Source organism: Solea senegalensis, linkage group LG6, assembly GCF_019176455.1.
Source record: "Solea senegalensis isolate Sse05_10M linkage group LG6, IFAPA_SoseM_1, whole genome shotgun sequence".
Taxonomy (NCBI): Eukaryota; Metazoa; Chordata; class Actinopteri; order Pleuronectiformes; family Soleidae; genus Solea; species Solea senegalensis.
This window is the reverse complement of record NC_058026.1, coordinates 13,559,510-13,573,338: the sequence shown is the minus strand read 5'-3', so window position 1 is coordinate 13,573,338 and position 13,829 is coordinate 13,559,510. Positions and strand designations below refer to the sequence as shown.

Sequence of the window (13,829 nt, the reverse complement as noted above, 5' to 3'; positions counted from 1 at the left end):
CGTGCATGTGTTTCCGTACTGATTCAGGGCTCTGGCTAGTCTTGTCGTCCCAGGGGCTGCTCTCTTGTGGAGCCGACCCAATTCTTTCACATCCGTCACTGTAATTGTAGCTGCTGGCCTGGTTGCTTCAGGCTTTGGACACACGCGCGCGCTTATGTTGCACGTGCAAGCACATGACCCAGGAACTGCCGAAAGCATATCTGTGGCTACTAACCACTGGCGTGTAATGTCTCTGCTGTTCCAGCTTCTCTTTGGCGTGTTTTGTCAGTGAGGACCGATGACTGTTGTCTTACCACACACAAAGTTAGGCGAGTGGAGACGTGATCTGAGCTTACTGACTGAATTCTGATTTGTTATGATTTGTCTGTACGATGCACCACTACCCAAAGATTCCTTCGTATGATTTGTTTGTGTGATAGTGCTGTGGTATGTATGTATATATGCAGTAACAAGCAACCCTCCCTCCCCCTTTGCAGCATTTTACTTTTCATTCCTTTCTAGAAGCTCCCATAGTGTCTTGCTCAGCTCTCTCTGTCTTCTGTGCTCTTATGCACATATTTGCATATTTTTTCATTTCCCTTTTCCACCCCCTTTCATGCCGTTTTTGTGGGTGATTTACATGACACTTTCATATTTCTCACCAGCTGCTCCTACCCACACTCTCATCATCTGTTTTTGCCTTGCTTCTTCCATTGCTCTTGTTTCTTTCCTCCTTCACCTTCCCTTTGCTCTTTCCGTCCTTCTGTCTGTCCTCTGCCCACGTTGACCCTCCAGCTTGCAGAGTGCAGTGTTGGTAATAGATATCCTCGGCTGACAGATCAGTGTCTCACCAAATGAATGCTGGGATAGATTTTCCAAAAATACTGCAAAGGGTTATCTCACCGCATATGCATTTGGGCACACACACACACACACACACACACACACACACACGCACTAAACTTAAAATGTCCTCCTCTTAAAATTTAATGATTAACATTACGAGTAATTATTTTGTGACAGTGCAAACAGGCTTAGGGCCCTAAGATGTGGGTAGTACCTAGATCACATACACAAACACACACACTCAGTCTCTTGCTTGCATTTTTTTTCCCTGTGAGTGTGTTTGTGTCGAGGTTTACACTCTGGATGTGCAGTCGTGTCAGATATGGTCTTACCCTCTTTCAGCGATAAGCCCTGGAATTGCAACTTTGATTCCCTTCTCTCTGGGAGGATCATGACCCCACCCCCACCCCAGCCTTCAACACTGCATATGTGTACTTGCCGATGCTTCAGTTCATGTGTGTGTCAGAGTATACATATAAGTGGTGGCTGTGATGAACATGGATCATGACACCGGGTGTACATATGTGTATGTTTTTGTGTTTGGACCAGTCACACAGTCTTTGCGATCTACAATCCTGATTATACAGTTTGTCATTAAGAGCAGTGAATGAGAGGAAGCAGTGAAGAGAAAGAAGGGAAGAAAAAAAGAGGAAGCAGAAGGGGAGAGACAGTTAATGAGACAGAAAGAGGGAATGGAAAGTCAACACTTCACTGCTGTATCCCTCGCAGCCGTTGAATATTTGTCCTCTCCTTTCATGCAGTGTCCTGTCACTATTGCATTGTCTGGTATCTTTTGACAATTTGCATTTTCTTGTGACGTGCTGCTGTGTATGTCTGACAGTGTGCACATGCTCGCGTGTGTCTAATCCCTTATCTGTTGTGTGTGCGTGTTATCTGTGCACATGAATGTCCTTGATTGCGTATGTGGGTGACCTTCTCAGCTTGACTTAAGAGTTGGATAGATTTGCACAGCTGAATCCATCCATCCTTTTTTTTGCTCATCTTGCTATGTAAATGTCGCATGACACTGTGTGGGAGACAACAAGTGAACAAATACAGTATGGCTAAATTTACAAGGGGGGGAAACATTCAAAGCAAAGACCGGTGTTATTTTTGTAATGTGGAGGTGTCATGGTAACAGAGATGATAGCGGTTGTTGGGATGTAAGCCAGTTTGCCTCACTGTTATACTGCATATACTGCATAGATGCATCCATATGTATACTGTATATGTATGTGTTTGTAAATCTTTCATACCCGTTCATGCAATGTGGGGTTCAAGTGTCTTGTTAAGTGGCATGCAGGCCAGTGGAGCCTGGGATCACACCCACAACCTTCAATTTGTAAGACGACTCGCTCTTCCACTGAGCTACTGTCGCCCCAATCAGTGCATCTATCTTTTTTTTGCTTCCTGTCGCTTAAGTGGCTTCTTCTGTCAGGTCTGTTCGGTAAGCTAAAGATTTGTGTTCCCTCCCTCCCTTCCTTCCCCGTCTTATCATTTTAATTCTTGCTGTTTCGCCAGTGTCACCATGACTCTGTTTCACCTCACTTTGAAGTAAGAGGAAGGAGGGAGAGGCGATGTGACTGCACGGGAGGAAAAAAGATGGGGAGAGAGACAGAGAAATGAGAGAGAAGAGAAGGACGACTCTGTGGGTGGAAGGGGGATCACATGATTCACTGGGTACTAATGCTAAAAATAAATGCTGGTCATTCTCTCACTCTCAGTGTCTCTCCCAATCTCACACACACACATTTGCACAGCATTCGTAGTGAGGACTCTCATAGACATAATGCACCCCCTATCCCCTAACCTTAACTATTACAACTAAATGCATAACCCTATAACCTAATCTCAATTCCAACCCTAACACTAAAGCCAGATCTTAACCCCCCAAAAGTAGCAGCCAAAATGTCCTCACTTTCCCAAAAACAATCTCACTCCCTATGGTTTATACATTTTTTGGTCCTCACAAAGATACCCATACAAGAACACACAGCCACACACACGCACACACACAGTATCGACATATTCCAATAGGTTTTTGGTTTCAGTCGACGCTTACCTGTCTGCCTAACCAGATTACAGGTGCACTTTAGGGAGTTGAAAACACATGACATTGAGGCTGAAACTGCAGCAGGGTTGTTTATCTGCATCTTTAGTGTCTCTGTGTGTAATATTCATGAAATGTGAGGAAAATAACTGTAAACAGCTGGTTTTAAACAATTTAAGTGGATTGTAGGATAACATTTCAATGATTAAACGGATTAAGGCAGTACAGCACTCTTTTGCTAAACCGCCATTTACTCATTTTACTCATAGCCCTTTTTGAAAGACACACTGCTCTATATCTCAATAATTAAAATGACTTTCTTAATCGTCTGTCTTCCTCAAAAGATATTGGCTAAAAATATATATTTCAGATTGCTATATAGATATTAATAGGTAGTCAAGTTAGACATTACACAAATCCAACAAAAAGCTCCGGTCTGCGTCAGAGGCTGACATTTAACTTTCAGCTCTCACAATGTTGTGCGCTATAATCAAAGTACCATTTTTGAAATGTCAGGATTTCAATATGAAAATGATTGATGTTCAGAAACCACCTCCAGTATGATTAACAAGGGTTACTTTAGAAAGCAAAGGGATTCTCTGTTACATATTAGTGCATCTGTCTGGCTTCTCCTCTTACAGTGTTTTCCCCTCTACCTGAATGTCCTTTGTTTTGAATGCACTTAATTTCCTGTTTTTCCTTTAAACCCTCCTCCTCTTCTATGGTTTCCTCATTGTCAAACCCGTCTTTACATTTTCGTATTTGAAAGCTGGTCTCCTTTTCTTGATAGTTTAAAATTTTTTACAATTACAATCTTTATCAAACCTGTTCAATTATGAAATAATACATAGCTGTGAAACAGGGTGTCAGAAAAGCTGCTGATAGACAGAGGCTGCTGATGACAATATGACAAATAAGAAAATAATTGGATTGTTTTTTTGATTATTATACGGACGAATGTGTTTGCATGTGTGTTATATTAACTTTCCACCAGTACCATGTCAATAATGCTTAGAGTTATAGGCAGTTCCACATTAGACACGATAATAATGTTGATAATAACAATAAAGTCTTTGTGCTTCACTCAACACTGAGTGGATGGAGATGGATGGATGCTTTCTAACACCACTGTTGTTCAGTCACAAAAACATTTTCCATTTCTACAATTCCATCAACTGGAAACATTAGATGTTCCTCCTTCCGGATGTCCACAAAAGCAGAAGCAGAAATAGAGAATTTGAAGAACAAAAGTAGCTGCAGTATAAGCAGCTGCTCACATTCACATGAATGCTTCTCTCCACCTTCATATAAAAGAAGAAATAGGAAACTTCAGGCACAACTCTAGAGGCCTGTTTGAAGCCATAAATACAGGCAGTATTTAGCAACAGCAGTGTGTTTTGACTGTTCGCTTACATTTGCACACTTTGATGTGCAGTAATTACAGTGTATACACTAGGTAGCTATATTAAGCTATGTATTAGCCTTCCCTACAGATAAACCCTTTCATGGTTTTTTCGTCTTTAAGACACTTTAAGAGGGAATTTCTTCTAATTTAGTAAGTCGAGATATTAACATATTTTTTGGCCTCTTGATTATTAAATGTCCTTGTGTAATTGCATGTTAGATCAATCTGGAAAAAGAAATAGTCTCGAATAAAACTAAATTTGTCAGTGGAGGCAAACCACTGCTGGGTAGTGATTCCAGTTTTCTATTAATTAACATGGTGACAATTTTTGTAGCAATAAGCATTTATAAGTATGTATATACATATTTATTGGATTCTGCTCATGAACCCTACTAAATGCTACACACTGGACCTTTAAGTTAGGGAACATTTCATTCTTAAATATCCATGACTGCCAACTGACAAGCCAAGTGTTAAAGGTTGAGTGTGCTCCCTGTTTTCATGTCATTTCATTGGAAATTGGAGGTGTAAGGCTGCTTCCTTTAACTATGTGTGTGGTGATTTTTTGTGGTTATAAAATCAACGTGTTAGCAGTGCAGAGCAGCATTTTGGGAGTAGCTTGGAAAGGGTTGTTGAATATGTATTAATTGGCCATGATTCTGTCACTGTTTCATGAAAAAAACAACAAGAAATAAATGAGAACAGCTTTGTTGGGAATTGGGCTGCATTAAAATGCTGTATATATGAGCACAGAGAGCAAGGGAGACGTAAACAGGTAAAGAGCTGAACTTGGCTGAGACTAATGGCAGAAATCCAGTGATTTCAGTTAACTTTACATGATTCCAATACTACAATACTGTAAATGTTAACTCAATAATCATTAAAAAGAACACCTTGAAGAGTAGATTCACTGTATGAAAGTACATTCAGTATGAACATGTGGATCAGGATGCCTCTCAGAAGAGTCTACTTTTACATATTAGTCTGTGTCTCTCTCCTCATTACACTGTAAAAAGATAAAGGACGGCATTACCTCATGTTATGAAACCTCCAGCAATACTCTGAGGGCACTTTTATCTCATGCCGCCTTTTGTTTTTCCTCAGACGACAAGGCAAAGGAGTTATCAGTCCCATAATTCTTTCGCTGTTGGGAACCAGAGGGTGACAGTGTCAGAGCATCCTGGATGGTTGAATTAGATCCCCCGTTCAACGGGGGAGGAAGGGAAACATATTTGGAGCAGGACTATTTAACTGCTGGCCACAGAGGATGTTACATTCAACCCATAACATCGTTCTAATTAAAACTCTTAATTAATTGAAGCAGAGTAATTCCAACACCGTGTGTGTGTGTTTGTGGCTGGCAAATGTGTGTGTGTGTGTGTGCACAATGTAGGTTTAGGATCAAGTGACAAATGGTTAATAGAGAGAATCTGTAATAAGAAGAATCCCATTTTGTTGCCTTTAGATTTGAGATTTGACCGGCGCCATGTTAAAGTTTTCCACAGGAGATCATGTTCTGTTGAAGAAGATCTTTGATTGCAATTGAGACCATTAACTACTCAGGAAATTGTTTTCTGACATTATGAATGAGTTGAGAAGTAGTACTTTTACTGCAAACAACAGAGTTGCCCCCTTGTGTCTATTCAATATACGACAATATATTTATTATTCTTACTTATCGTCATTGACATCTGGCATTCACTTCCATTCATCTGGACAGAGTAACCAAAACCTTATCCCTTACCTTAACTAGCTTAACTCAACTTAACTTAATATTAATCACAATTCAAATCTTAAACTTAACCAGTTCCTCAGAAATTAGGTTCTGGTCTCCATGAGGACTATTGGTCCTGACAATGTCAGTGTTTCTACCAGAAAAGGTCTTAAATACACAGGGAGAGAGGCCACTCAAGTGGTTGTGGACATGGCACATCAGAGTCTGACAGAGGAATCGCAACAACAGTGATGGGCAGAAAAGGAAACACAGTAAGGGTTTGTTGGGGTCAGCTTTAGAAACGGTGGATCTTTGATAAAAAAAAAAAAATGTCTTCCTGGTTTGAGCTGTAAATAAAAAAGATTCAGACCACACAAATCTGTCCCCCTGTGGCCTACTATTTTTTTGGGGATTTTTGGGCAAAACAGAGCTCCCAACTCTTTCACGGGAGGTTTCACAAGAAAATACATTACCTAATATGCTGTGTTCAGCAGGTTTTTTAAATACCATACAAGTTAATGATGAAACAAATTCGTAAGAATTTCTCCCACTTCTCTAAACTCGTAAAATTGGTTGGTTGGTAAATGACATTTATATGACCCAGTAAACATTACTGAAAAGTTGTGTGAGTAGCTCTTTTTGCAGAATGTGGCATAGTCATAGTCAAGTCATTATTGTGTAATTTGCAGCTACTGTACACTCATAGATACTGTATCATGATGTGTGACTTACTAGCATGTACAGTATGTATGACAAGTAGACTCTCCTAAATATGGTAAATCCTACTTTGGGCAGCACTGAGGTGGAATGCTGGTGCTAATAAACAGATAGTTTTAGACAAATGGCAAATGAAAGAGGTCAGTTTCCTACAGAGAGCATAGCAGCTGACAGGGATAGAGCACACGAGTGTCCTCCTCACACCCTGTTAATAACTCAAGTAAGTCAGCTGAAATGAGACATCTTTTCAGAATTTGTCCTTTAAAATTTGCGGCCTTTACTGGTCGTTTGAATTATTACACTTCAAACGACGTGCGCGTACACTGTACTGCACCTTACAAGTAGGTTTTATTTAGCTGAGAATTGATTTGTGGCATAAATATTTGCTGGAGTATTTTGCTCAGGAGCACATTCTACCACATTTCAACATCAAATAATGAAAGCAAAAAAGTTGACTGGAAGAAAATTATCTTTATTAGCCAGGCATGGCATGTTGTGAGTAAATTAACATCCTCTTGGCGTTACTTTATATTAAAACAAGCTTAGAGCAAACTATAGTCCAGACGGTCCTGAATAATAACAGCCGACAAGGGTAGCTTTTGTCTGTAGAATCAGATTACTCTTATCTAATTTAGAAACGCCTCTCACGTTGCACACACAGATACTTTCAAGTATTGTGATGCAGTTTTCTGAGAAGTGGACTACAACACGGCTTTGTTGAGACATGCAATGGTATGAAATGTAATTTATGTGACTATTAAGAAAAAAACATAAAAGGACAATGTGCTCTGTAGGGAGAACGTTAAGATAATCACACCTATTGGCAGCCTTGTGACAGTGGTGTTGTAATAAAAATAGCACAACACAAATGAATACAACATAATGCAGGGATAACATCAGGTAAACCTTGGATACTTGGACCGACTGTGCCTGAATGTGAGCAAACCTCAAACAAACAGCATTAAAACTATAGTAGTTGCTGAACTTTTTTTTTTTCAAACCATGTGTGGAATTATTTTTAGTGTACATATATTCCAAACAATAACATGTGTAGTGCATCTCAGGCACCATTTCAGGTACATATAGGCTATAATGCAGATATATTTTGTACGTAGACAAATATTATACATTTGGTTGTGTTTTTGTGTAATCTATAGTATATTATAGAAAACCACAACCAAGTTTAAACCGAGTTAAAGTTTAATGTTCCAAAGTTATATTCAATTATGTCTCCTCCAGGATCTGTTACTTCTGCTCGCCTGTCTGTCTGTCTGTAGTTCTATGGAGTTTCACAGTTGTGTGTGAACTCGCAATGTTGTCCATTTGCATGCAAGGCTGGTTCCACTGCAGAGGAGAGGAGAGGCTGACACTGATTGGTGCAGGAGTTGCTAGACAACAGTTGTCCAGCCGACTGAGAGGTGGACTACCTGTGGAGGAGAGAGAGAGAGGGGGAGAGAGGGGTGGATATGATGGAAAAGAACGGGTGAGGCAGTTTGATGACATTTACAGTTTCAGTACAGTGAAAAATACTACTAGTCGAACATGAACTGCTGATGTATGTACATTTCAAGTGATTTATTAATTGTCAACTGTCCTATGAAACATCATTCAAACATCAATCATTATTATATCTTTATAACATAGGCCTGCCTAAAATTTAAAAATATAATGCTTGGTATTCAGTTTGCACCACTTTCACAATTTAAAAGAAGCTTATACAAAGGCCTCATGTTAAATAAATCTATATTTACACATTTGCCTAATTTCATGTACTAGAACGATATTGTATATGTGTGTGACTTGGAAAATGCAAGACATTCTTTTATATTCTAATTTTAGGATCTTTCTTTAAGTTGAGACAGTGTCAGGCTGAACGAACACTGGATGTGGACTCAAAGGCACAACAGTCTAAGTTTGAAGAGAGTTTGAAGACCTTTTACTGGTCCGGAACAAAACAGGTTTCCAAGAAGCACAAGGCAACAAAAGAAACAAAAATACAAAAGAGGTCAAGAGGCTGCAAGTAACTGCTCTTAAATGAGGGCAAGGATGCTTACCGGTCAGCAGACAAGACAAACTCGCAACAGACACACAGGCTATACACAGGTGGAGGGATAACGATACACAGGTGAAACGCATCAGGTAATCACAGAGGAGGGAAACTTTACAGGAAGCAGACGCTGAAACGAGAGGCAATGTCATTATTTCAAAATAAAACAGGAAACAGAACACAAGATTACTCAGGATGAAAGTGAAAAGGGTGGACAGGATTAGAGATGAGCATATTTTAGGGACAGCTCAGGTTGACCGGTTTGGAGATAAGTCAGAGAGGGAAGGTTGAGATGGTTCGGTCACGTGCATAGGAGGGACAGTGATTATATTGGACAATGGATGTTGCCAGACAGGAAGAAAAGAGGAAGACCACAGAGAAGGTTCATGGATGTTGTGAAGAGGACATGAGGACAGGTGGTGTTACAGAGGAGGACACAAGGGATAGGACTAGATGGAGGCAGATGATCCACTGTGGCGACCCCTAAAGGGAGAAGCCAAAAGAAGAAGAGGACGAGAAGTAGAAGAAGAAGAAGGGCCATTCCAAAAATAGTATGGTCCAAATGACCTGTCTCCTGAAATAAATGTAAAAAGCTCTTTCTGGGGTAATGAAAAACAAAAATCCATACAATTATTTTATCTTCAATTTCAGCCAAAATGTAAAATGTAAATTTCAAGTACATTTTACACATTGGAACGCTTATATGAATCTATTAAATTAGCAAAGAAAGGAAAAGAGTGTGTGTGTTATTGTGAGTAAGAAAGGGAGAAGAAAACTGATTTATGTACCTCTGAATAAAATGTGAAGACTGAGGCAGAGATAGCAAGACGAGTGACCTTGCCCAGAGAACCCTGCTAATCACAAAATCATGGCTGAGCTGCACATGTTGTTTTGTGAGGATTCTCTGTCTCTCGCTCGTCTCTGAAGCTGCTAGTCAAACAAAACCAAAACTGGAATCCTCTCACAGGCCATATGGCAGACTTGTGACCACACAAAAGAACTACACTAGGGTTTGTGTGCAGCAGTGCGCACCCGCCTTGTGTTAGAAGTCTGTTTTCACTTTATCTGCTGTCTCTTTACATTGTTGTCTCTTCTTTAGCACAAGTCGATGAACTATAGCTGCCCGTCTGCACACGCAATCCTTCATGAGAGGTCACGATGAGCTCTTTTTCATTAAAAGTATACACTGAGTTTGTCTGTTTATCAGTTCTGACACATGCCCTACACAATCACAAGCAATCAGATACCTGTACCTATGGGAACAAGCTGCCTGGTGTTGGACTTGGCTGTGAGCTGCACCGAGTCCACAGTTTCCATAGCATCGAGAAGGGCAGAGGAAGGAGGCAAGGACAAGAGTAAAAAATAGGCGTCCTATTTTATTTGATGAAAAAAAAAACCTGAAAAATAGACTCTGCTGCTTCTCTGTCTCTTGCTCTCTCGCTCTCACACACACATACACACACTCTTGCTCTCTATATGTCCAGAGGAAACAGTCCGCCCAACACCACACTGCAATTAACTACACATTATAGCCACTGCTGCTCATACTCAGCTGTTTCAAATCACTGGACTTCTGATGGGATATCTGCATTATCACCCTGAAGATGGTGTTGTATTCATATGGGTAAATGGAAAGAAAATAAGTTACATTTCAGTACATTCTGATGTATAATAACAATAAAGAAAAAAAAATTTTCATTGATTTGAGGATATTGATTTCAACTGTAGCGCCCGGCCCAGATGTTTGATGGATCATTTTAATTATTTTGACAAAATAAGTGAGCAAAGAAATGTTAAAGGTACAGTATGTATGGATTAGGATTAGTGAGATTGCAGATTTATAACAAATGGAGTTTTTCTTTGTTCGTGTTGAAAGTTTCTAGACACTGTTCGGGACACTGTAGAAACACGGTGGCACTATGGTGGTCTCCATGAAGCAAGGCTCTTGCCTAAAGCACATATAAATGTCTTCTACTATAAATTTTTATTTGAAAGAGATTATACTCATACACTATACTATACAAGAATACTTATGGTTAGTTTATTTCTTCTGCCAGATCACCCTGAATGCCACACACTGGACCTTTCATAGCAAGTTAAATATTGGCCCTGACACTGGTTAGCACTATTGCCTTTGCAGCAGGAAGACAGAACAAGGACCTTTTTCTGCATAGAGATTGCATGTTCTCCCCGTGTGTGTGTGTTTTATCCGGGTTCTCAAGTTTTCCTCCCACAGTCCCAAAAACCTTTAGCCCTATGTCAGCTGGGATTGGCACTGCGACCCTCATGCAGAGGAGAAAGTGGTATAAAATGAGTGAGTGAGTGGGCCTCACACTGCAGGTCAATGTGAGCCTATACTGTGGCTGCAGACTGACTGACTGACTTGCTGTTCACTGTTGTCTGCCTGTTTGTGACACATAACCAAGCACATATCAGGTGGGATAAGGAAACACACAAATAAATACACACACACAGGACAGTGTGACTGTCAGGTGCAGAAACACACACTGACACTGACGCTGCCTGGGTTCTTTCACTGAGTCAAGACTAACTTTCAGGATGATTCGGAAAGCCAACAGTCGGGAATAATAATGAGTTTCAGAACAATCTCGCCGTTTTCATCTCCTGTTTTTTCTGTCTTTTCTTTAAGACCATCAAAAGCTGGAGAGAGAGGCGAGGATTTGCCGTCTACTGAAGCACCCCAACATCGGTGAGGTGCAGGAACACTGACACAATGAAAACTATATTTTGTTCAGGTCTCTAGTGATTCCTGCTACGGCCATTTATCTTCTAGATATGAGAGAACAAGTGTATATGTGTTTGTGTGTGTGTGTGTGTGTGCAGGTATGTAATGATGATGTATCTGTGTGCTCTCAGGTGTGTCATCACAGAGACACAGGAGCTTTACAGCCTCTCTCTAAACTACTGACCCTTTATACTCTTTTGTTCTCATTGGTAGAACTATCTCTGCTCTCTCTTCTGTTCACACTTTGTTCTCCCTTTGCTCCGTTTTCTTAAATTCTGATTTATAAACACATCTTAAATATGTGTATGTTAATTAAAGTCAATGTATGCTATATTGGAGGCACCACCGAGACATGTCATCTTTTTATATTCTTGGGGCTTTGGGGACATGACTAATTACACAATATCAATACAAAATCTTAGTAATCTAAGCTGTCAGGATCAGAGTAGTCCTCATATTAAATATTTATTAATACCATGATCATATATACTAGACAACCACAGGAATCATCATTTTTAATGGCATTATAAACTGCACTGCTACTTGATTTACACTGACACAAAATTCTGAGGCAGTGAGGGCAAAGAAAAGGGAGTTGTAAATGATGAGTAGTGAATTCATTATCAAATGATCTATTGTTCATTTTGCTTTTCCCTCTGTCTCATTCCCTCCTCTGCTCTGTGTTTGTGTGTTTTTTGTTAAACCTCCTCCTCTACAGTGCGACTCCATGACAGCATATCAGAAGAGGGTTTCCACTATCTGGTGTTTGATCTGTGAGTAAGAAACTGTCACGCGTGCGTTCTTAGATAATCATATTCACCGTGCCAGTTTTACATGTTTTGACTTGTTGTTAATTTTCCTTTTGACTTCTTGTGCTGTTTTAAGTTCATTTGTTCTCACTCACGCGTTGACGCACACAAATGAACACACCTTTGCCTGCTTTTTAATTGTTTGAAGATGTCCAGAAATGTGTCAATGTAAATGTTGGCTGTTCTTTTGTCAAAGAGGAGGCAGAAACTTACTCAAACATTGTCCTACAACAGGGTGACAGGAGGAGAACTGTTTGAGGACATTGTAGCCAGAGAGTACTACAGCGAGGCAGATGCCAGGTAACACACACACACACACACACACACAGTGATGAGCACAGCAGCTGTGATGCATCTCCTTCTGCTGCGAGAGAGAACAACTGTGTGCACCTATATACTCTATGCATGCGTGTGTGTATATATATTTATGTATTTCACATATGGTCGTCTCAGAGGTGTGATGCACCTGCCTTCTCGCTTAGGCGTTTCTTGGTTATTTATAAAGGTGATTAATGACACATAGTCTACGGCATTAATCATACACAGCCTTTGTTCCAATACTAGACCTCTGTGTGTGTGTGTGTGTGTATTCTTGTCATAGACCTTGTATAGCTTTGCCTTGTCTGCACAGTGTAATACATCACGAAAAAGATGACTTGTTATCATGTGACAGAACGACAGAACTAAAGGAAACAACATCAGTCGTGTGTGAAGTCTAACGTGAGGGACACATGATACATTGTTATGGGATTGTTTCTTCTTTTCTTCTCGATCCTTCAAGTAATATCCCTTCTCTCCTTTACTCTACCCTTCTCTCTTTCACTTCTATCTCATCCCTCCTTCCATTTGCCCCATCACTACCCTGCACTTGGTCGTTACTCTCCAGCCACTGCATACAGCAGATCCTGGAGAGTGTCCATCACTGCCATGTTAATGGGATCGTTCACAGGGATCTGAAGGTGTGTATCATCACTGTGGCCACAGGTGTTTAGTCCTGACTTGAAAGCTGATGGTTTTCATCGTGTGAAAATGAAACATACTATCACTAGGCTATTACTATTACTTTCATGACCTGGTTGGAACAAGGGCCTTTCTGCATGGAGTTTGCATGTTCTTTCCGTGTGTGTGTGTGTGTGTGTGTGTGTGTGTGTGTGTGTGCATGTGTGGGTTTTCTCCGGGTTCTCAGTGATTGGCTCCAGCGGCCCTGCGACCCTCATGTGGAAGATAAAGCAGTCGTCTGTGGTTGGATGCATTCAATTATAAAGCCTTGTTGTACACTGTGCCCGTCTACAGCACTATATTAGATCCATTTTAAATTTAGTCACTGTGCTATGATAGTGTTCATTCTACCAATATCAAGAAAAAATGGTGCTATGCTGTAGACACATCATCTGGTAAAATTAAGGTTTGGGGTAGACATTAACAGATTATGGTTACATTTATGAATAACACTTTGGTTTGACCAAATGGAAGTCAGTGTCAGTGTTCTTGGCAGATTAGTTGAAAAACAGACAGA

General features: G+C 40.3%; 1 protein-coding gene across 12 annotated transcripts in view; it reads left to right on the top strand.

The window, feature by feature from the left end:
- Positions 1–13,829, top strand: part of camk2d2 (calcium/calmodulin-dependent protein kinase (CaM kinase) II delta 2) — a 32,268-nt gene that overhangs the window by 5,172 nt on the left and 13,267 nt on the right. For all 12 annotated transcript variants that reach the window (XM_044027888.1, XM_044027886.1, XM_044027881.1 and 9 more), the window contains exons 3-6: positions 11,409–11,468; positions 12,223–12,277; positions 12,548–12,613; positions 13,200–13,272. In XM_044027888.1, the coding sequence (XP_043883823.1) occupies positions 11,409–11,468; positions 12,223–12,277; positions 12,548–12,613; positions 13,200–13,272 (254 nt within the window). The remainder of the gene's footprint in view (positions 1–11,408; positions 11,469–12,222; positions 12,278–12,547; positions 12,614–13,199; positions 13,273–13,829) is intronic.